Source organism: Leopardus geoffroyi, chromosome E3, assembly GCF_018350155.1.
Source record: "Leopardus geoffroyi isolate Oge1 chromosome E3, O.geoffroyi_Oge1_pat1.0, whole genome shotgun sequence".
Classification (NCBI taxonomy): Eukaryota; Metazoa; Chordata; class Mammalia; order Carnivora; family Felidae; genus Leopardus; species Leopardus geoffroyi.
Window position 1 is genome coordinate 32,571,820 of NC_059340.1, and position 24,453 is coordinate 32,596,272.

At 50.8% G+C, this 24,453-nt stretch overlaps 1 protein-coding gene across 1 annotated transcript; it reads right to left on the reverse strand.

Annotated features, from left to right (window-relative positions):
* Positions 1 to 18,921: 18,921 nt before the first annotated feature.
* On the reverse strand, positions 18,922 to 23,717 carry RMI2 (RecQ mediated genome instability 2). Its single transcript, XM_045460750.1, has 2 exons — positions 22,953 to 23,717; positions 18,922 to 20,153 (listed from the first exon to the last, which is right to left on the reverse strand). Exons 1-2 carry the CDS (start codon positions 23,263 to 23,265, stop codon positions 20,005 to 20,007), a joined length of 462 nt encoding a protein of 153 aa, XP_045316706.1. The 5' UTR covers positions 23,266 to 23,717; the 3' UTR covers positions 18,922 to 20,004.
* Between the last annotated feature and the right edge of the window lie 736 nt (positions 23,718 to 24,453).

Consider the following 24,453-nt stretch of genomic DNA (forward strand, 5'->3'; position numbering starts at 1 on the left):
CAGAGGCAACATTTTCTGAGGGGACCAAGTACCAACAAGAACCTGAAGGGGGTTCAAAACAAGTCTTCCCAAAACGTGCAACTTGGCACACGAACCATTTTGAGCCGAAGACAACTGAGCCCATGCAGGCTAAAGAGGATTGTGCCCCTCCCTTAAAGACCTAGAAGAATCTATACTGAAGGGTCTTTCCCAACATAAGAGTTATTACCAAAGATCAGATTTATCTGAGTGACCCAACTGTACCACAGGACAAAGATCTAATTAGGCCACAGCCTGTCTTCCCATCTGCCTGTCAAGGCCCTCCTCCCGCTTTAAAGCCCCAGACCCCATCCCATTCCTTAGCTCAGGAAAACACATACAGCTCATTTTCCCTTTGTTTTAAAAAATATTTATTTGGGTGAGAAGCAGCAGGGGGCGGGGCTGCTGGGGAGGGGCAGAGAGAGAGAATCCCAAGCAGGCTCCACGCTGTCAGTACAGAGCCTCATACGGAGCTCAACCCCATGAACCGTGACATCGTGACCTGAGCCCAAATCGCGTCAGACTCTCAACTGAGCCACCCGGACGCCCCTCACTTTCCCCTTCTGTCTTTGACCCTCTCATGTACGTGGGATTCCCATACATACAAAATTAAATTTGGGTTTCTCCCGTTCATCTGTCTCCTGTCACTTTAATTCTTAGACCAGCCGGAAGAACCTTTGAAAGGTGGAGGAAAACTTCCCCCACCCCCCCGCAAAATACCAAAAAGAGAAAGGGTCTGTACCAGAAGGAACCGAGAAGGTTTTGCAGAAATACCAACGCCTCCCAAGCCCCAGAGCAGGGAGGGGAAGGGAGAAAGCTCAGGCTGGGTTGTTTCCCAGGAGAAGTCAACCCACGCCTTTAGGAATCCTAATTCCAATGCCATTTAAACTGATCTAGGGCCCACAGGAGGAAGAAACACTTCCAAGTTCTTTATCAGAGACATTCATATAAAAAGCCAACAGTGAGGGAAAACCACACACCGACTTCGCTTACGTAAAAATCAGCGCAAAAATCCCAAATAAAATTTTAGCAAATACAATCCACCATGATCCTTAAAGGGGTTCACCAAAACCAAGTGGGACTTGCACAATACGACAAGGACATCTTTTAATTTCTAATAATGTATTAAAAGGGAAAAATCATGATCACGGATGCTGAAGGGCATTTGGCAACATTAACCATTTATAACAAAATCTCTTATCAGATAAGAAAGAGGGATGCTTTCTTAACATGATAAAATTATACACACAGACACACACATCCAACCAGCCCAAAATCAGCATCATTGGTAATGGTTGGAAGCGACAGAAGTTTCCATGAGGCTCTGGAATGAAAACATGCCCCTATCACTACTATTTTGTTTGGAAGGTTCTAGTTGATGAAAGTAGTTAAGAGGGAAAACGAAATTTGAGGAGAAAGAAGTGAAATAACTGTGTTTACTCTGGAAAGTCCAAGAGAAGCGACGGAAAAACGCGGCCGACACAATAAGAGGTTTCACCAAGGGATGGGGTGCCGACGTACCACACCGAAACACCTAGCCTTTCTGGGTACAAACAGGAAGCAGTTAGAAACGTTAACAAGAGAAAATATTCCATTTGCAACAGCACCCCCGCCCCCAACACACACACACAAAAGAAAACTCCCAGAAACAAATGCGCTGAAATGTATACAATCCAGACGGAGAAATATTTTCAAAGACCCCAGAGGATATAAAATACTTTAAATGTAAAGAAAGCTGTGCTGCATATTTTCCTACCTAGAGAGACTCAACACTGGATAGATGGGACCGTCTTTTGTGTTCGGGAGGATGCGGAACTGGAGCCCTCACAGGCCCTGGCAGGAGGGGTGAGAGGACACGGCCGCTCTGGAAGGCAGGTTGGCACTTTCTTAAAAAGTTAGAAATCCTTTACCCATGTGGCTCAGCAATTCTACTTCTAGGTTGCCCCCGACAAGAAATGAAGACACGTGCTTGCACACCAAGACTCGTACACAAATACCCCCCAATGACGAACAAATACACAAACCAGCTCAGCAACAAGAAAGTACTGGGACCTAACACACGAGGGATGAATCTCAAAAACGTGCTGAGTGACGGAAGCCAGATGCTGAAGACCACAGGTCGTGTGATGTCATCTATATGCCATTTCCAGAAAAGGAAAATTGGTAGAGACAGAGAGCAAGACAGCGACTGCCTGGGGCTGGTGGTAGGAACACACATGTCATGTTTCAACTAAACGAGCTGATTCTAAAGTTCATGAAAAAAAATTTTTTAATGTTTGTTTTTGAGAGAGAGAGAGACAGACACAGCGTGAGTGGGGGAGGGGCAGAGAGAGGGAGACACAGAATCTGAAACAGGCTCCAGGCTCCGAGCTGTCAGCACAGAGCCCGACGCAGGGCTTGAACCCACGAACTGTGAGAACATGACCTGAGCCAAAGTTGGATGCCTAACCGACTGAGCCACCCACTTGCCCCTCAAGTTCATGAAATTTTTAAACAACAACGATAACCAGGACATTTCTGAAAATAAGAATGAAGAACAGCTAACCCTATCAGATATTGAATCAGATGATCCTGCAGTCATTAAAACAATTTCACAGGGTGCCTGGGTGGCTCAGTCGGTTGAGTGTCCAACTCTTGGCTTTGGCTTAGGTCTTGATCTCCTGGTTCGTGGGTTAAGGCCCCCACGTGGGTTTCATGCTGATGTCATAGAGCCTGCTCAGGATTCTCTCCCTCTCTCTCTCTCTCTCTGCCCTTCCCCTGCTTACTCTGTCTCTCAAAATAAATAAACTTAAAAACAAATTTCATACCAACAAATATGCGTATGAAAATGTACATAAAACATGTCAATGGGACATAGGTCAAAAATACACACAATCCATTCAAAGTGTAACATAAAATGAGAGACTTCATTTCAGGTAAGTGGGGGAGGGAAGTACTCTCTAGTTATTGGTATTCAAACAACTTGCTAGCTTCTGGGAAAAACACCGTTAGACCCCTCTACCTTTTTCTTCCAAGTAAATGAAGTATGGATGAGTCAGATTTAAACGTAAGAAATGAAACTGTAAAAGTGGAAGAAAGCCCAAAGAACCTTTAACCATCTCTTGGTAGGACAGTCCTTTCTAAGCAGGACTCAAAACCCAGAAGTCCAGAATATACATTTCGTAATCTAATAAAAAGTTTTAGGGGTGCGTGGGTGGGTCAGTTGGTCGAGTGTCCCACTACAGCTCAGGTCATGATCTCACAGTTTGTGAGTCCGAGCCCCACATCGGGCTCTGTGCTGACAGCTCAGAGCCTGCAGTCTGCTTGGGATTCTGTGTCTCCCTCTCTCTCTGCCCCGTCCCTGCTCGTGTGCTCTCTCAAAAATAAATCAACGTTAAAAAAATTTTTTTTTAAGTTTTAAAAAAGTCTGCCAGCCTCAGTGAATTACTCCCACTCCTGCCATAAAGGACTCTGAAACTAAGCAGAATACATAAAATAATCATTTGCAGGAACTGGACACTGCAGCACAGAGCTGTCGTTCTTGAGAAAAGAGGAGCGCTTGAGATGAAGCCACTACATTCAACATGGCTTTCTTTGGAAAGGAGAAACACACAGTATTGACATTGAGCAGGGATATGTAGCCCAAACGGAGAACAGTGGTCTTGTTAACTGGAGGTAACGGAGATCAGAGTTCAAGGATGCTAAGGCACTTGAGACGCACAGGGCAAACACAGGAGGGGAAGGAGCCACACAGAGGGAGCCCCAGAAATCTGCACAGAGGTTCACCTTAGCTCCTTGACCAAATCCTAAACTGTGCACGTAAGGAGGAGACACTAGGAGGCCTAGTGGAAAATAGTTCAGGGGTGGAGGAGGGGTAGGTAAACTGAAAAAAAGTACTAGAAGTCATATAGTTCCAACCCTAGGAGGCAAGATTCTGATTGAGTGTCCTAGGCACTCAGTTGACACCCCAGAAAAGCCTGGCCTCAAGAGTGCAGACCATACCCCAAGAATAGGGGCCACACACTAGAACGTGAGGGGTGGGTGTGGGACCTGAAATATACTCATTCTAACAAAGCTAAAACCAAGCCTTGATATGCCCAAGGTCAATTTTACTGTCTTCAAGAAAAAAAACTCAACATTGTTTAGATGAAGATCATATAATCCAGACTCTTCATAACATGTCACCCACAATGTTCAACATACAATCAAAAATTACTAGCTACATGAAACAGGAAAACACAGTTAATGAAAGCAGATTCAGGCATGACCCAGATGCTGGAAGAGGCAAAGACCTGAAGATATGTTAAAGAATTGAGGGGTCAAACAAGACAACGAAGAGATGGAAAATTAAGAGAAAAAATGTAAACCCTATAAAAGAACCAAATAGAAGTTTTAGAACTGGAAAATACAAGTATCGGAAGTGAAAAATCTACCAGAGTAATTTAACCGCAGACAGGACACAGCCCAAGAAAGAACTCAGTGAATGTGAAGACAGGTCAGTAGTAGATATCCAGAGCGAAGCACAGAAAGAAACAAGAATTGAAAATGAAATGGGGGCCGGGGGGGGGGTGTGGCGCACCTGGGTGGCTCAGTTGATTGAGCATCCGACATCAGCTCAGGTGACGATCTCACAGTTGGTTTTGAGCCCCACATTGGGCTTGCTGCTGTCAGTGCAGAGCCCCCTTCGGATCTTCTGTTCCCCTCTCTCTCTGGCCCTCCCCTGCTTGCACTTTCACACTCAAAAATAAACAAAACATTGAGAAAAAGTAAAATGGAAAGAGAGCAGCAGGGCGGGGGGAGGAAGAGACAAAGAACACGTGTCTGAGACCTGCAGGAAAGCGTCAAGTTGTCTGATATCAGTGTCCTGGGAGGCCCACAAGGAGAAGAGAGAGAGAACAGGAAGAATATATGGGATAATAGCCAGTAATTAATCAAAATTGATGAAAGATATCAATCCACAGATCCAAGCAGCTCAGCAAATCCCAAATAGGATTTACACAAAAAGGACCACACCTAGGCACATCATAAACAAACAGAAACCCAAGAAAAGGCGAAAATCTTCAAAGCAGCTTGGGGATGTAAGAGACATTACATTTGTGGGAACAGCAATAAGAAAGACGGCCGAATTCACTAGAAACAGTGGAAGCCAGAAGAAAATGGAATAAACTGGCAGGAAATGCAGCAAAAACATCTGTCAAAAATGAAGGTAAAATAAAATTTCCAGCAAAGGAGAAAGAATCTGTCACCACACCACAGAAACCCAAATGTGCAGAGGTGAGAAATGATCCAAAGAACGAATTTTTACAAATCTTTCTCTGCCACCAATCCCCACTTGTCAAGCCAAGGGTGAGACAGTCTTACCTTCGTTTGTCAATGAGGCGTTCCAGACAGAGATCTGGGGGAGTCGACTTTGGTAAGAATTCTTCCCCTTCCCTGGCTTCTGTAAGTTTTCCCACGACCCTACCTGCAGGCTCCAGAGCAAGTAGGGTGTACCAGTGGGTCCCATCTGGGAGACCAGAAACCACAGAGGAGGAGAAAGAATTTTCCCTCTACCCTTCTGAGTTCCTGGCTGACACATCCCCAGCCATAATGAAAGACAGATCAACAAGACAGAAACGAACAACTCGTTACCATGCGTACCTCGTGGAAGTATGGGATATACCCCGGGAGACAGGAGTTAGACTCCTGAGGTTGCCAAAGGTACCAGCTTAAATACCATCATCAGCTAAAGACCCAACAAAGGTGTCAGGAAGCCTGTTTTGGGGAGGTTACCAGGAAAGGCGCGGTCAACAAGGCTACGGTTTGTTGAATAGACTTAAGCACCTTGTCCACTGGTAGGAGTTTCTAGAGATTTCAATTTCAGGTACAGAGAGGGAGACACCTTTACAAATGGAGATTGTTATAAATTTAAATCTCCCGGGGCACCTGGGTGGCTCTTTCGGTTGAGCATCTGACTTCAGCTCAGGTCATGATCTCGTGGGTCATGAGTTCGAGCCCCACGTCAGGCTCTGTGCGGACACTGTGGATCCTCCTTGGGCTTCTCGCTCTCTCTCCCTCTTTCTCTCTCTCTCTCTCTCTCTGCCCTCCGCCAAAATAAACATAAAAAAAAAACTAAAAATAAAGTTCACAACCCAGAAAGGTTTAGTTTTTCACACAACTTGGCCCAGGGCAATGAGCTTGCCGGAATGCCCGGGGGCCACAGGCCAAAAAGCAAACAAACAAGGAGCCAGGGTCACATTTTGGGTGACCCTTCCATGCTCACAGGTAGTAAGGTCTCCTGGCAGGGATGGATTTGCTTTTGAAGCCATCAACTTGGTCGGTTTTCTCTATAGAACAAGAGATGTTTAACCCGAATGCACGGATATGACAAATTAGAAAAAAAAAAAAAAATGGTTTTAGATCATGTTGACTTGGGGAGTGACCACTTTTAAAAAAAAAAATTTTTTTTTAATATTTATTCGTTTTTGAGAAAGACACAGAGTGTGAGCAGGGGAGGAACAGAGAGGGAGGGAGACACAGAACCTGAAACAGGCTCCAGGCTCCGAGCTGTCAGCACAGAGACCGACGCGGGACTTGAACTCACGGACTGTGAGATCACGACCTGAGCCGAAGTCGGACACTTACCGACTGAGCCACCCAGACGCCCCAAGGGAGTGACCGTTTTAATGCATCATTTTCTGATCCTCCGTGTTTGGCTTGAAGCCTTGTGACAGAGGAGGAGGTCGGGTGTCCACACTAGAGACAAGATGCGGCCTGGAGCCCCGCCCCAAACTTTCGGCCACTGCGGACCACACTCAGCCAGCCTCCCAGCCTCGACTCACTGCACTCGTCCGAGGTGACCTGGGAGGGACGGTGGGGTGATGAAATCCACCTACGTGCCCAGACCGGCTACCCGCCCTGCACTCGCTCCCCAGAGCAGGGCCGGCTTTGCAGCAGGGGCACCGCACAATCAGGGCCCTGTGCTCAGAGGCGTCCCCGCACTTGCCTGAATGCCCAGCTGATCCAACAGCCCTGCGTTTTCACTTCAGGCTGGGCCCTGCGAGTTATGTAGCTTGTTATGCTCCGGAGCCACCAATCCGAGGATCTCAGGCGCCTGGAACAGGTCAGAGTTGCCACAAAACAAGGGGCTGGCCAGCCACGGAGCCCCTCCAAACGGGAACCCCATCCCTGGTTCTAGAAGTAACCGTCCTTGCCCACTTCCTAATGGAGCCTCAGACAGCTTGACTACTCTAAGGGTTAGCAACCTACTTCCACCGAGAGCGGGTCCAGTTTACCTAACTGTGGAATTATCAAGAACAAGAAGGGCCAATACTCAAGGGCTGGGGCCCTTTATGCACACACATCCTGCCCGAAAATCTCCTGGGAGGTACAGGACCCAGTGTGGCCTTATGGGGTCACCGGAAGTGGCCTGTCCCGAGCAGGACAAGACTCAACAACCCTTCTTCTCCATGTCAGAGCCGCTCCCAGGGAGGCACGAAGGTGGCGTTTGCAGGATGCCGGGCCCAGCTCAACGGTGAGCAGACCCACTGTGCCTCAGTGGCCCCAGTGGATCCAACCCACAACCAGGCCTCGGCACCCTGGCCTCCAGCCGGCCAGCCTAACTGGGAACAGCCATTCCCAGCCAGGCTCCTGCATCTGAAAGGCCCTTCCTTTCCCGAGAAGCCTCTTCTGGGGTTTCAGGAAGGAAGTGGAGACCGAGAGAGGAAACCACAAAGCCTTATACCTCTAATTACAGTATCACCTCTTGGTCCGCACCCCCCGGCCCTCCGCCTTGGACAGCACTGTGCTGAGAAGGGACGGAAGGCCACAGCCCGCGTTTCATCTTCAAACCACCCAGCGGCTCTGAGAGAAGAGGCCCCGGGGACTGAGACGAGCTGGCAAAGCCGGGTCACGGACGCACGGGGTCCCTCTGACCTGGGGGGGGGGGGGGGGGCGGGGCTGAGTCAGCCACACGTTTGCGTCTCCAGAAGGCAAAGACCAAGACCAGAAGAGTGGCGATGTTGGCCACGGCTGAGCTTTACTCTGCTGACGGAGGTTTCTCTTGAAGGACACTGGTGAGGCTGGGGCCCAGCCAGCTCATCGGCCCCTGGGAACGCAGAACCCCAATTAGGAAGCGAAAGTAGCACTGTGAGCTTCTGTATTTCTGAAGAGAACCTTGTCGAAGGATGCAAGGACCCAACCCCGGGCTTCTAAGCAAAGGGGGAGGGGTTCCTCGACTCCACGAGGGCTCAAAGGTCGCCTGTTTCCTTTCCCTGCCTGGGCCCCATGCTCTGCCTCCAGAACCTTTTCGTTCTGAGGGCTAAATTTAAAGCCAGAGGACAAATCCCTCCTCTCTGCCATCCCGGACACCTACCCCTGTGCCACAGCTGAGGAGGCTGGTGACAGACGGGGGCCCTTGCTCCCCCAGACCCGGCCGGCCCGATCCGGCTCTCCAACACAGGCACGAGCTCTTTGCCCCTTTTGTAACTGTGGTGACCACCCTGGGCGCCAATTACGCCCCCTTAAGCCTCCGGGGAACACTTAAGGCCCAGGCAACTGCAAGAAGGATTAGGTCAACAGGAGAGGCATGTTTTTCCAATTAGTTACAAACCACCCATGTTGGAACTTGCGCACAACTGGCCGCTCACTTTCACATTACCCAAGATGCCTCGTTTGTTCTTTCTCCGTCAAGAAGTTCACAAGGCTTTCAAGCAAATTTGGTTCTAAAGGCCCATGACCGTGGAATAAACAGGATGCTCCAAGAGCAAGGCCTCCACCGGAAAGCTAACGCCAGAAGTCTCTTCCACGGGCAGCGAGGGAACAGACGGAAAATTCACTTGGACCTGCCGAACATTTCCTACCTGGGGCTCATTAACACACAGCAACGTGTGCGACTCTGTTTATGTTGGAACTGGATACGCGTTTTACTACATGCATACATTTTTTTAACAGATTTTTTCCCCCCACTGACATTTGTCTCCCATGCCAAGTCTGGTCCAGCCTGCCAGACCGGGGAGATCGAGAGCCCAAGCCAGTGAGCTCATTCTTGAAGAGCCTCGTCACAAGCCAGAAGGGCGAAGAATGTGGGAAAAGCAGCGAAGACGCCATTCTTACGCCTACAAAGACCAGGCAAGTCTTGCAACAGTCAGGACACCCTCACTCGCGTTTTGCCGACGAGGAAACAGAGGCTCATGGTGTCCCGGGTGCCACACACAGCCTCACGGTGGTGGGGAGCTGGGATCTGAAGCACGTTGTCTGGCTTAGAATCCACTTTACCTGTCACGTGGTCGCGTCTGACAGGTCCTTGTCGTGGCCAGAATTCCAAGATGGCTTCCCTAGATCCCCAGCCCTGGTGTATATACACAACATTCCCATTCAATCCAACACGAATCTGGGGATCACAGGGAAGGGAATTTGGAGGTCATTGGAGTCCCAAATCGGCTGACCTTGAGACAGACAAGCCTGACCTTCTCATACATGCCCTGTATCATTTTTTTTTTTTAAGTTTATTTTTGAGATAAAAATAAACAGGACACGGCAGGGTTCGCACTGTCAGGACAGAGCCTGACATGGGGCTCGAACTCACCAAACCATCAGATCAGGACCTGAGCTGAAACCCAGAGTCAGATGCTCGAGGGACCAAGCCACCCAGGTGCTCCTCATACGTGTCTTTTATTTTTTTTTTTTTCAACGTTTTTTTTTTAATTTATTTTTTTGGGACAGAGAGAGACAGAGCATGAACGGGGGAGGGGCAGAGAGAGAGGGAGACACAGAATCGGAAACAGGCTCCAGGCTCTGAGCCATCAGCCCAGAGCCCGACGCGGGGCTCGAACTCCCGGACCGCGAGATCGTGACCTGGCTGAAGTCGGACGCTTAACCGACTGCGCCACCCAGGCGCCCCCATACATGTCTTTTAAATTGCAGCCTAGGGGCACCTGGGTGGCTCAGTCCATTAAGCGTCTGACTTAGGCTCAAGGCATGATCTCACAGTTTATGAGTTCAAGCCCCGTGTCGGGTTCGGTGCTGACAGTGTGGAACCTGCTTCAGATCCTCTGTCCTCCTCTCTCTGTCCCCCGCCCCCCCAACCTGTTCGTGCACACACTGGCTCTCAAAAATACTGAAACATTTAAAAAAAGTTAAAAATTAAAAAAATAAATTGCAGCCTAGAGGGCAGAGGAGGAAATCAGGGATTGGAAACTCAAGAGGAATTCGACACTGTTCCTGGCTTGAAGACGGAGGGGAATACACGGCCAGGAACGGGGGTGTTGTCTTTACGAGCTAAGAGCAGCCCTCCAACTTGCAGCCAGTTGAGGCAAAGGGGGCCACAGTCCTGCGACCACAAGGAACTGGACTCTGCCAACGATCTGTCTTGAAAACAGATTCTCCCCTGAGCCTCCTGCAAATAGCTCGGCCAGCCACCACCTTGACTTCTGCCTGGTGAGGTCTGAAACAGAAAGCCCAAGCAGGCGGGGCCAGACGGGCTGCCGCGTCCATAGCACTTTGTTATGCGCCATGATGGTCCCTAACCAAGGGTCTCAAGCACCCGCCCCAGCTGTCACACCGAGGAGAGACTTGGAGACCTCCAGTGCCTCTCCAGGGCTCCTGGGGGGCCCCACGCTGCCCACTGGGCTCCCAGCAGATCCTTCAGAGCACCGTTCCTTCTCAACAGGAACCAGCCAAGCACGGTGGGAAGAGGGCCAGCCTTGGAATTAGAAGATGCTTCCACGGCCTCACCTGCCTTCTTACTGCTGACCTCCAGGCAAGCCACATGACCTACACTTGTGTTGCCCAGGACCTCCCAGGGCCACAGGCCACGCGGGACTGCTCACATTCAAATTCATAGGAATTAAGAATTCAGTTTGATAAAGATTGCCAGAAGAAGAAATGTGGGACACCCAGTTAAATTTGAATGGCAGGGAAATAGGTAATTTTTTTAGAGTAACTACATCCCAAATACTGCATGGGACATACTTATACTTAAAAAGTATTAGTTTATCTGACATTCCAATTTAACTGAGCAGCCTGTATTTCTTTTTTTTAATAAAAGCCTGGGGGGGGGGGCGGGGAACAAGGAACAGTTTTACATCTACAGAAAAATTGTGACAGAGGAATACAGTTCCCAGCTGCCTGATGCCCAGATTCCCTGATTACTAGCATCTTCCATTAGGATGGTTTTTTTAAGTTGGCTCCGTGCTAAAGCACGGCTTGAACTCATGACCCTGAGATCGCGACCTGAGCGGAGATCAAGAGCCCAATGCCTGGGGCACTTGGGTGGCTCCGCCAGTTAGGCGTCCGACTTCGGCTCAGGTCGTGATCTCACGGTTGGTGAGTTCGAGCCCTGAGTCCGGCTCTGTGCTGACAGCTCGGAGCCCGGAGCCTGCATCAGATTCTGTGTCTCCCTCTCTCTCTCTGCCCTCCTCTCAGGCCGACTCTCTCTCTCTCTCAAAAATAAACATGAAAAAAAAAAAAAAAAAAAAGAGAGAGAGAAGCTCAACCGACTAAGCCACCCAGGCGCCCCACTATGGTACATTCGTTGCCAACAATAGACCGCTGTAAAAATGTCATTAACTATGGGGCGCCTGGGTGGCTCAATTGGTTAAGCTTTCAACTTTGGCTCACGTCAGGATCTGGCAGTTTGTAAGTTTGAGCCCCGAGGCAGGCTCTGTGCTGACAGCTCGCTGGGGCCTACGTCGGATTCTGTGCCTCCCTCTCTCTCTCTCTGCCGCTCCCCCACTCATACTCCTTATCTCTCTCTAAAATAAACATCAAAAAAGATTAAAAAAAAAAAAAAAACCTAGCTCAGAGCCTTGAGCCTGCTTCAGATTCTGTGCCTCCCTCTCTCTCTGCCCCTCTCCAGCTCACGCCGTTTCTCTCTCAAAAATAAACTTAAAAAGTTATTAACTCAAGTGCACACCCCACTGGGACCTCCTCTCGTCCCGCATTCTTTCTGTTGCAAGATCCCACCGTACATGGAGCTGTCCGGTCTCCTTAGGCGGCCCCCCGACCCCCATTTCAAAAGTCACGCGTGGCTGTGGTATCGGTCAACACAGGTCAATCCAGCTCCCCCCCCACCCCCGGCTGTGACAATTTCTCAGGCATTCCTTGATTTTGAGGACCTGGACAGTTCTGAGGAGTACCGGTCAGGGACTTTGTCGAAGGTCCATCAAGTAGGACTGATCTCGTGTTTTTCTCACAGTGGAGGGTAGCCGTGGGGAGCGAGATCGGGGAGGGAAGGTGCCCTTCTCATCACATCCTACCAAAGGGCATACCCCACTATCAACGGGACTTCGCACGACTGACGTTCGCCTTGGCCACCTGGTCAGGCTTCTCCTTGTAGAGCTACCCTCCCAGCCCACCTTGTCCACAGGGACCTCTTTGGAAGGAAGTCACCATGCACAGCCCACACTGAAGGGACGGGAGGGGGCCCGTGTTTCTGTTTACTAAATTGGGCAACCCGACCAGTGGCAGAAGGTGCCTATCAAGGGCTCAACAGCCTCACGAGGTGAGCGGCTACTATACCGGACTGGGCAGCTCTGTTCTAGGTCAAGTCAAACCAGGCAGGCTGCCCGACCCCAGGCCATTCCCATACCACGGGTACCACCGCTCCCCTAACGGTTTCCTCCAAACGGACTCACTTTTTAAAAGGGAGACCTGAGGGGCGCCTGCGGGGCTCAGTCGATGAAGCGTCTGACTTCGGCTCAGGTCGGGATCTCACTGCTCGTGGGTTCGAACCCCGTGTAGGGCTCTGGGCTGACAGCCTGGAGCCTGCGGGACATTTTGTGTGTGTCTCTCTCTGTCCCTCCCCCGCTGGCGCTCTGTCTCTCTCTGTCTCAAAGATAAACCTTTAAAAAATAAATAAGAAAATATAAAAGGAGACCTGATGTCACGACCTTACGACAGACAACCTCGCAGCAGCCCAGCACCGAGGATGGTCCGGGGCGCCCGGGAGGGAGAAGTAGGTGGTCCAGCCCAGGTCCCTCGTGGGAGTTTGCCCCATCCTCCGCTCCTCCTCCTTGGGGAAGCTGGGAGATGAGTGGCCCCCCCAGTCCTGGTCCAAGGAGTTTCTGAGTTTTTTACTTGCCCTGCCTCTGGACTCCAGGGTCCCCGCCTGAGGAGGCCAAGGGCTCAGCGGTCAACCAGCACCACAGCAGCTCTGACCCCCACCAGGGGCTCCGGGCCAGAAGATCTGCGCGGTCGCGACCCCAAGCCGGTTACAAAGCTTACCCAGAGCGCTTTCTAGATGCTTAGGTTTTCCTCAGCCCCGCCCACACGAGTTCTAATTAAACAGGGGGGTAGGGACGAGGCTACACGTCGCCCACGTGGGGCTGATAATCAGCCAGGTGCCACAGACCTGAGGTCTCTGCGCAGGACGCCCAGGCTAGAGGGGGGTACAGGGGGACGGTCTCTGCACCCGAGGGCGGCACAGCCGTGCACCGGAAGACCCCAGGGCAGGGGCCTGGGTCTGAGTGACTTTCCAAAACAGGAACCACCTATTTGATGAAAACTTCTGCTTCTGCTTTTTCCTCCATGGACACAGGTGGGAACAGAGCCTTCCGAGAAGCTCCTTTCCTTTTCCTATTTGCCCAGGGGGAAGGGAGGCCTAGTGGTTTGGTACTTCCACGGGCTAGTGCCTGTTTCTTGTTTCTGTCTTCTTCTTCATCGTTCTTGCCTAGATCACGTCTCTGGTCCCCGCGATCAGGGGCACGACCAGAATGCAGGCCCTCTGGGTTGCCATCCATGCAGTTTGGGGGCTGAGTAGTTTCCTGGGCCCCACGGGTCACCGAGGAGAGGCGCTCGGGATGGATGACACCCAAGGACCGCCCACACCACACTCAGAAGATTTCGATGAGGAGATTCAGAGATGTAGGGCCCCGGGACCAGGTGAATGCACCTTTGCATTTGGCAAGACGTGCACTTTGCGGGGGCAGAGGGCAGACCCGGCAGGCAGAAGGCCTCCCCCGGAAGTCCGTATCTTAATCCCCAAAACCTGTGAATGCGACCTTTGCAGACTTTGTAGATGTGATTAGGTTAAGGGCCTCGTGATGGGGGAGGAGAGCCTGGTGAGCCTAATGTAATCACAGAAGTTTCTTGAGCTAGAAGCGGGAGAAGGGAGGCAGGGTGGGAAGTCACACATGTAAAACATGAGAGGATAACGGTGCTTCTTGTCACTGTGTGTGTGTCCCCAGAGCCTCGAGCCCAGCGGGTGCCCAGTAAGTGCTTAGCCGTAAAGCAGTGAGGTGAACATTTTTTACGCACCTGCTACGAATCCCTGAATTCCAGTTACCAGCCCGGTGGACAAGCTCCTTCGCTTCTCTGATCCCAAGCCATCCATTCTGTACCTATGACAGAAATAGGGCTCAGAGAAATGAGGCCACTTGCCCAGGGTCACCCAGTTAATGGGCAGCGGGGGCTTCAAAAGCAGAACCATCGGAGCCCATCCAACACCATCCCCCATCCCCCATATGGCTTGGCCATTATGGGCGAAACTCCCAGGGCGGACAGCTGTGGAGCGTCTCACGGCCCCACTTTATCCCTCTGCTTCCTTCTGTGGCTTTTCATTCCGGTCTCTGGCGGTCATCCTGTTTCTGACGGCACAGGGCAGCAGTGTCTGTGGCCGGCCAGCAGGGGGAGCTAGCACCTAAGTGGAAAGAGCAGGAGCTCCCAGTGTGGGTCCTGGGAACTTCTCCGGAAAGAGCGATCCTGTCTCTCAGTGAAGGCCCTGGCCACCTCCCCTACAGCGTGGGACATCACCTGGCCTGACACCTGTCTCTGCCACAGCCTGCTGGCCAGATGCGCTTGGGCAAAGGACCGCATCCCTTTGGGGGTTGGGGAGGGAGAAGAACGTCCCAGAGGCATTGACACAATAAAATGAAGTAACAGGGTCAATGTTCTAGCATGGTCCCTGGCATGTAATTCTTGGTTGAATTTGCATTTTTTATCAAGAGATGTTCACTGATTCTCACAGGACTAAAATTTCAGACTCTGCCCAAACTGCATAAATTGTCGTGGGGGGAGGCGGGGGCTCAACCGGCTCTCTTGTCTTTGCCTCCAGCCTTTCTTTCTTAATCAACTTGTCCCTGTTTGCACTTCAGAACGCTCTCAAACATTCTAGCAAGCACCCTCAGGCTGGTTACAAATTACCCAGGGTGCTTGATTCAAAGGGTGCTTTTAGTGAGGCACGGCCTGTGGGGGCTCCTTTCATTTGAAAAGTGTGGTTCCGTGTGGATTTCCAAAGCACCTTTCCCTGTGGATTTCCTCAGTCTTCCCCCCTAAAAACCAGCCATTCCCCCAACATTTACCGACAGCCCGTGTGGGTTTTGCAAGGCCCTGCACTGGGCAGAGATAAGTAAGCCACGATCGCATCACTGGAGGCTTCTCCGATGGGAACAGAGATACTAACAGTTGATTTCAGAACACTGTATGTGCCCGAGATCCCCAGTGAGAAGGCACACCCACGCCGGTTCCCACGGACGTGCATCAAGGGTCGCATCCCATCTGAGGGAAGACCCATCCCGACTTCGGAGACTGACCTCCAAGCCCAAGGTCAGACAGGAAAGGCCAGAACCGGGCCTGCAACCCGAGTGGGGCTAAGCCACTCTCTCCCTTCCCCTAAGCAGGCAGGGGCTCCTTGAAGACGCCTTCTTGAACGGGTTCCAAAATGCCTGCTAAATGTAGGTCACTGTGGCTGCAAGTGCATTTTTTCTCCTTACCCTTGCAAACGGGCAGCTGTCGGGTGAGTTTGGACTATGGCCTGAGGCTTAGCAACACCAGCCCTAGCCCCTTTGGTGGCCTGACATGTCTCAGGGCCACAGCAGTCATGCCTGAGAGCCTGGGGATCTGAATGTGACCCCACAGTGCGACGCCCCAGCTCCACCTCTCCTCCAGCGTCAAATCACGCACGAACAGGCCAGGACACAAAACGCTCGACCATTTCACGGGGTCACTGCTTTCCCTTCCTGCTTCACCTGATGCAGAATTTTGCGGTAAAGCTTCAGCTTTACAAGAATATACAGAAGAAATGACTAGGGAACTCAGCGATCCAAAACCAGCTAAATGAAGGTTGCTTTTTTTTTTTTTTTTTTCTTCTTCTAATGTAAAGCAGTTCCAAGAAAAGTGAAGTCACGGCCTAGGGTGCTTATTTTCAGTTCTTAGAAAAGAGCCAATTTCAAAAGGGAAGCTGGGCGGCCCGGAGCACACAGCCTGCCCTTGTCTGGCGGGGAAGTGGCGGGGGGGGGCGGGGTGGGTGCTTGCTGATAAACCAACTGTGATTTGGCACCAGAAAACTAAAACCCCCAACCGAGCTGCGTTTTCATTTAGTGATGTCAAGGCGGAAACGCCAGCCGAAACAGTGAGAGCTATTAATATTCAGGAGAACCACCAGAGCCCGGCTAGCCTGCTGAGGCGGCACACTTCCAGCACCGTGAGCCCCTGGAAAGCCACCAGCAGCCTCCGGGGACTGTCGGAAAAACACCGGCACCTCCTGGGGCCGCCTCCCACACTCCTGACACAGGTCATTGCCCAGGCAACACTATCGGGCTAATGGGCCTTTTTCAATAGGGCATTATTTACCAAAAAGTTAGGGGAGGGCAAACGAGGCAGGATATGGTGGACGAGGTTCTCGGCAGGCCGGGTCAGTTTTCGAGCAGAAAGCAGACTTCAGAGAAGGGGAAAGCTCGGGAGTGCAGACTTCTATGTCGTGTAGCCTGGTGCAAGGGCTCTCAGGGGAACCCAGGACAACTGTGACATTCGGTTTTAGGCTGAGAATCCTAGAGCAGAGATCCCATGGACCAGGTCAGGATTAAGTGTCCATCTCATCAAAGCTGGCCAACAGTGCCAGCCAAGAGGAGCCCTAAGGAGACGTGACAGCTAAATACAAGGGGGTATCCTGGATGGGATCCTGGAACAGAAAAAGGACATTGGGGCGGGGGCGGGGGGGGGTGGGGAACAAAGGAAGTCTGAATAAAGTACAGACTTTAGTTAATAATGGCAGCTCGGGGCACCCGGGTGGCTCAGCCGGTTGGGCGTCCGACTTCAGGTCAGGTCATGATCTCACCGTTTGTGAGTTCGAGCCGGGCCTTGCGCTCTGTGCTGACAGCTCGGAGCCTGGAGCCTGCTGCGGATTCTGTGTCTCCCTCTCTCTCTGCCCTGACCCAGATCACACTCTTTCTCTCTCTAAAAAATAAACCTTAAAAAAAAAAAAATTGTTTTAAATAATAGCATCTCACTGTTGGTGCGTTAATTGTAACAAACATACCACACTAACATAAGATGTTAATAATAAAGGCGACTGGCTGGGTATATGGAAACTCTTGGTACCGTCTCTATAATTTTTCTATAAACCTAAAATTATTCTTAAAAAAACATTTCTCTAAAGGCAGTTGTTGGATGTAAGTTAAGAACTCACAAATTCCTCCCAGAAACGATCATTTTGGTGCCTGCCACGTGCCAGGTGCACGTACAAGTGATTTATTTGTGCTTCTTTCATTCCTCTTGTCCGTGCCAGGAGCTGGGTAAGATCTGCATTTTATAGATGAGGAGACTAAAGCACAGAGACGTCAGATAACGTGCTCACTGTCACACAGCAAGTTTAATGACACACGAACGACTCACGTTCAGGTCTCTCTGCCACGAAGTTCGTGACGGAGCTCGGCAACATTGCCTGAAAAATCCCCAAACTTTGAACAGAACCTGGCCTGACACAAGCTTCAAGCAGTTCACGAGTCCAGATCAGTGATAAAAACATGTACTTTCCAATTTGCCCTACCTTTAGAAGTTTTAAAAAAAAAAAATCCTTAAAATATCAGGGAAAAAACCCCAAGTTGAAAACCATAGGAAATCCCAAACGCGGACGACACCGAATGCTGGTGCGGATATGGGATAACGGGGGCTCGTGGACGTGGACGTGGCCGATGGAAAGGCAAAGTGGGGCCGTCACTCTGGAAGACAGGGCGATAGACTGAATATGCGTCCCCTCCGTCAAATTCATGTGCTAGAACCTAACCCCCAGTGTGATGGTATTTGGAGGTGGGGTCTTTGGGAGGTGAGTAGGTCCAAGAGCGGAGCCCTCATGAAGGTATTATGCCCTGATAAAAGAGGCCCCAGAGAGCTCCCTCACCCCTGGTGCCACACGAGGACAGCCATCTAGGAACAGGAAACAGTACCCTGAATCTGCTGGCACCTTAATCTTGGACTTCCCAGCTTCCAGAACTGTCAACAATAGATTTCCGTTGTTTTTAAGCCCCTGCCACTGCCTGACCCCCCCCTCCCCCCCCGCCCATCTATGGCATTTTGTTATAGCAGCCACATAGGACTGACACAGTCTGACGGTTTCTCACAAGGCTAACACGGGCTCACGTATGACCCCAGGCATTTACCCCAGCGAACTGAAAACTTGTGTCCACGCAAAACCTGCACATGAATGTTTATAGCAGCTCCGTTAATAACCAGCAAAAACTGGAACCAGACAAATGTCCTTCAATAAACAAGGAAACAAACCAGGGTACATCTATACGAGGGAGTGTTATTCGACGATCAAAAGAAATGAGCAAGCAAGTTACAAAAACCCACGGAGGAACCTTAGATGCATTTTGCTAAGTGAAAGAAGCCGGTCTGAAAGTACGACATACTGTAGGATTCCAACTAACTGGGACATTCTGGAGAAGGCAAACTATGGAGACGGTAGAAAGAGCCGTGGTTGCCAGGGGTTGAGGGAGGGGGAAGGGTCAGAAGGTGGGACAGAGGTTTTGCCGGGTGGTGAAACTACTCCGTATGATACTATCATGGTAGACAAATGATATTATGCCTTTGTAAAACTTGCAGAACTGCCTACCACAAAGAGAGACCCCTACTGTCAACTACGGACTTTAGTTAGTAATATCATTGTGGGTCATCAAAGAGTCACATGTGCTGCTGACGGAGCCAGCTAGGAACCCCCGAAATAGTCCATTTTTTAAAAGATACAGCATATAATTTATTAGTGGTAGATGATCCATAGTCCAACAAAACTCTACAGCAATGTAGGAATATCATGTGACTCCCTTGATATTTACAATCTCAGGAAAAATAAGGCATGGTAAGTAGCAGACAGCAGAAACCCACACTGAATTTGATCGTGAGAAAGTCATTCCATCCAGAAAACGTGAGGACTCTAAAATCATCACGCTGTGCACCTTACACTTCTACAGTGCTGTATGTCAATTATATCTCAATAAAACTGAGAATGGGGGGGGGGGGGGGCGAGGGAAGCTTCCACACCAGAAGGTCGCTCCCTTACGGTGTCTCACTAAAAGTTATGATGCAGAAGTTTCGTTAATGCCTAAAAGTCATTCTCAATCTTGATTGTAGTTTCAACAAGAAACTTTCCGAGTGTTTCAACATCTCCAAGTGAGGAAGAATGACAGGTGTTACCATCCGTATCTCCAAGGAATGTGCCCTAAATGGTTCAGAGACGAGAACCGTCTACTGTCTCTGAGAGGCTGCTGGTGTCCACAGCAGGAAAACGCTGTCTGACTTGCAAACTGGATACGGAAGTTGTCGATGGGAGAAGAGGCGGGCCACGAGGTCATTCCCATTTCCGGAAGTGTGTTTCCCTGCCCACAACCACAATTAAATCACCACCGGCAAGGAGTGACATTCAGATTCTGCATCGTAAAAACAGGGTCACAGCAGCAACAGAAAAAGTTATCAGCACTCGTAAAACGTGGAAAATGTAACATGAGATTTCTGCGGGCTTTAAAGGGAATTAGCACACGCAAACCAAAAGGGAACAAAAGCAAAAAAACAAAAACAGAGCACACATCTGCTTTTCATCTGCGAACAGTCGTCAAAGCGAGGAGCACGAGGGCCGAGTTAAGTGGGGTGTCCCAGCGTTTAGAAATCCTACCTCCGGAGTCCTTGGTCAACGGAAGCTAAGCCCTCTGAGAAACTTTTAAGAAATAGACATAGGGCGGTACCCGTGAAATCCACATGGTGTTGGAACCTAAATTGTTTCAGGATTTCTGCTGTTTTTAGCAATGGTTCCAATGTCATCTAAGGAATATTCCTGTGTAAGTCCTCCACTTCCAGTTCCCACATGCTTTCATGGATGGGGTTGTCGGAAAGATCGGTCATCTTCACAGCCTGAAGGCAGGGCTCAGGGCTGCACGCCTGGACCACTCCCATCACCATCACATACTTTCCTGGAAGAAGAAAAGCCCATGGTGATGTTCACACGGATACCAAAACAAACACCAAATGGAGACCCGTCCTTCAGAGAGCTTAATTTTATCAGAGAGGCGAATTAGAGACAAAAAAAGGTGGGGGGGGGGGGAGAGTAGAAATCAAAATGCCAAGGCAGTCAGTGATCGATCAATCTAATATACACACAGACAATAGATGTATATCTATTTCCATACATACATACATACATAGACAGTAAGTTCAACATTTAACGTGGACGATGACACCTGTATCTTCTTTGGCTCCTGGGTTAAAAATGTTGTAACAAAATTCAAGCGAGCTACCATCACGAGCAAAAACAATTATGCCCGAAGGATGGAAGAGACTCCCATCCCAGGATGTTCTAAGGCAGGGGCAACCCCCCCTCCCCGACCCAGCTTTTCTCTTGTCTGTTTCTTGCCCAAACGCTACAGGGTATGTGGCTGGTCTCTGTGCACAGGGCCAGTCCAGTCCTCCTTCTGCAAAGACACCCCCCACCCCGACAGCCACAAAGTAAATCCAACGGTCCGTTGAGGCCAGAAGAGCTCAGCCGGCCGCAGTACCCTTCCGTGCCACCCTGTTGTTCCAACTGCCCGGGTCCAATCCCTGCCACCGGCCAGGCACATCCCAGCAAATCAACAAGAGAGCAAATGAACAAGAGAGTGGGTCGCCATCAGGACGATCTAATGACATATGAACCACAACTCTTCCCGTTCCCTTGGGGGAAGTGGCTCTCCTTGAAAGCAAAACTTGGCCAGTCCGAACCACACACAACTCAATTGTGTAAAAAACCCCAAACACAGCAGGAAGGGCAGGCTCTCTGCCAGCCCCCAATGCGTGCCCCTGCGAGGCTGCTTTGATCGCAGGGCTTCTGAGTTTGCAGGCAGGCCCCAGGGCTCTGGCTGAAGGAAGCCTGGCAAGCAGACGCCTGCCTCTCTGGGTTTCTACCCCTTGCACGATGGGTTTAAGTTTCTCTGAACCCACCTCCAGATGCCACCGGAGCGAGCCATGTGGGGATCCTCGGTGACAGGGGCCAGTTCTAAAACTACACTTTGCCGATACCCTCTGAATAATTCTCACGTGCTGGTAGTCACAGAAGCCTCAGAAAAAGAAGGACCGAAGACCCGAGGCAAGACGACCATGCCCAAGCAGATCCCCACCAGGGGAGGTTAAGAGGAAATCTACACGAAGGAACATACAACTAAGTGGATGAGCTGGCTGGTGTGAGCCCTCTCCCCCTGAGTTGAGACAATCCGGTTTGTAGTGTTCATTCTACCCACACCCCCCTCCTCTCCCCTTCCAGCGGCGTCTCTCCACGGTCTCCTTACTCCTTCACCACCATGCCCGCCCCCTCCTTTCCATTAGGCCTTCGTCCTCCGCCCTGGACCCCTTCGATGGCTTCTACTCCAGACTCTCTCCAGCCACTTCCTCTTCACAACCACCCCCACCCGGCTGGTGCCAAGACTGTTTTTCTCAAACAAAGCTCCAGCCTCCACACCCTTCCATTTCTTATACTTGTCACATGTCGTGAAACCTCCTGATTGTTTTCCCGTTTGAAAATGCTAAAAAAAAAAAAAAAAAAAAAAAAGGCCCAAACATTTTCAGCTCACAGCCCTCTGAAGAGGCAGCAGCCTGTAGTTGGCTGACCCTGTGCTAGAGTAATGCTACAGCGAGGAAGGCAGAACGAGTCTGAAGGATGGGGCAAGGTCAGGTGAGGGGAGAAGGGAAAAGGAGCACTTCATAGTAACAATAATCGCATTTTTTTGAAACCTCATGAGGAGCCAGGCACGACGGTAAGGCCTTCTTTTTTTTTTTTTTTTTTTTTTTTTTTTTTTTAACTGGATCCACACAACAGGCCCCTTTTTGACAAAGGCAGGACAGATCCAGAAAGGTTAAGCACTCCAGGCAGCTCAGCTGGAAAAGAGCAGAGCCAAGAATTCAACCTAAGTATAAAGATACAGTGGTCCAAAAGACCCATCCCGGCCCTCCAGTAGTCAGGCCTACTGGTTTTCAGGAGTGTGGCCCCAAGGCCATCCATATCAGCAACACCTGGGAGCTAGTTAGAAGTGCAAATTCTCAGTCGCGGGGGCGGGGGGTTCTGTCGGTAAGGTTAAGCATCCGACTCAGGCTCAGGTCCTGATCTGTTCCTGAGTTCGAGCCCCGCCTCAGGCTCTGTGCTGACAGCCCAGGGCCTGGAGTCCGCTTCGGATTCTGTGTCTCCTTCTCTCTCTGCCCGCCCCTACCTTCCCCCCCCCCCACCCCGCTAGCGCGCTGTCTCAAAAATAAACAAATCAAAAAAAAAAAAGAAATGCAAATTCTCAGCCTCACCCAGACCTATAAAAGCTCTGAGGGTGGAGGCCAGATATGAGTCCGAACAAGCCTTCGGGGTGCGTTTGAGCTGATTTAAGAGGCAAACATTAAAGAACTACAGCCTAAGGCAGTTCCGCGAAGGAGGCGCAGCAGAAAGCTCTCCAAGAGTCTAGACTTTAGGGATGAACAGAGGCTGCCTGGTACAGGGTTTTCCAAAACCTGATGGGGGAGAAAAATCCCCTGTGGGCAAGGGCCTTGTTACAAACACTGACGCCGGGGGTCCCTCCACCGCAGATTCCGACTAGGGGAGTCCCTGGATCCGAGCGTCTACGCGGGGTGCGGGCGAAGGTTACCAGCAGGTCAGCTTGACTGCGGGGGTGGGGGGAGGGGGGCGGGGCGGGGGACCGGCCAGGCCCCGCCCCCAGCGGCCCACCACCGGGACCCGCCCCGCGTTCCAGTCTTGCCGTTACCTGGGGCCAGGCAGGGCCGCCCGCGCGGGACCCGATCTAGGCCGCGCACCACGAAGGCCCCGCTCGGGTCCCGCAGCCGCGCCTCGCCGCCGCCCGCCGCCAGCACCGAGCCCTGCATCCACACGGTCACCAGCTCCAGCGGCTCGCGGCCCGCCGCCGCCCGCGACAGCCGCCACGCGCCCGGGCCGCCCTCCGCGTCGCGCCGCAGCTGCTCGGCCAGCACCTTGAGCGGCGGCGACCGCGGCAGCCGCACAGCCGCTGGGCCGCCGCGGGCGAAGGAGTCCGCTGCCCCCACAGCCGCCGCCGCCGCCATGCTGCCCCACGTCCGCTTTCCCGCCAACTTTGATAGGCAGCGGGGCCGGGGCCGTGGCCACCAATCAGGGGGTGTTCTGGCGGAACGGAGCAATCCTCGGCGTCGGAAGGCGGGGCTTCCCAACCTGGCGGCCTCCACCGGTCTCCAGGAGTGCGCATGCGTACGTCAAGTAAATAAACGTCCCCAAGCAGGTGGGTGGAGGGATGAAGCGAATCACAAGAGAATAAATGCATGGAGGGAGGTAAACAGCTTCTTGTTTCGACGCATCTCAAAACTTGATGTCTATGCCTGTCACCCGAGAATGTTTTCATCTTTACATCACCTCGCGTGGTAGGATTACTCCGAAGTTAAGCAATACTAGTTAATCCTGGAAGGAATAGTAGCATGATGAGGCCATGTTTATTGGGAGTGATAAAGAATCGAGTCACGAGAGAAGGCTGGGAAGAGGGACAGGGACAGCTGGTAAAAGTGACACTTTTATTACTATTTTCATGATATTTTAATAACAATAATTTAAAACTTAAAATACGTTGTTCACAAAATAAATGAACATTCATTGCAGAAAACTTGCAGAAGAAAATCTGGAATAATAAAAAAAAATTGTAAAAATCACTTCGAGATACCCACTGTTAACTTTTGGGTGTATTAGCATCCATATGTTTGACCTACAAATAATGTTTTCTGTATTTTTTTCACTTAATAATGACATTTCCCCATATCAACAAATACCCTTTGTGGCCTCGCGAATGACTTCATGATGTTTCATTTGTCAGACCACCTGTTTAACCAGTATTCTACAGTTGGACTTTAAGACCACTTCCAACTTGTCATTGTGTAAACTCACTACTGTGAGCCTACTTAGAGCTGAATCTTTGTACGTATTTCAGATAAATTCTTAGAAATGGAATTCCTCCCGGGGCGCCTGGGTGGCGCAGTCGGTTAGGCGTCCGACTTCAGCCAGGTCACGATCTCGCGGTCCGTGAGTTCGAGCCCCGCATCAGGCTCTGGGCTGATGGCTCAGAGCCTGGAGCCTGTTTCCGATTCTGTGTCTCCCTCTCTCTCTGCCCCTCCCCCGTTCATGCTCTGTCTCTCTCTGTCCCAAAAATGAATAAAAAAAAAAATTAAAAAAAAAAAAAAAGAAATGGAATTCCTCCCTAAAAAAGGGTAGGTCCCCAGTGAGCAAAATCC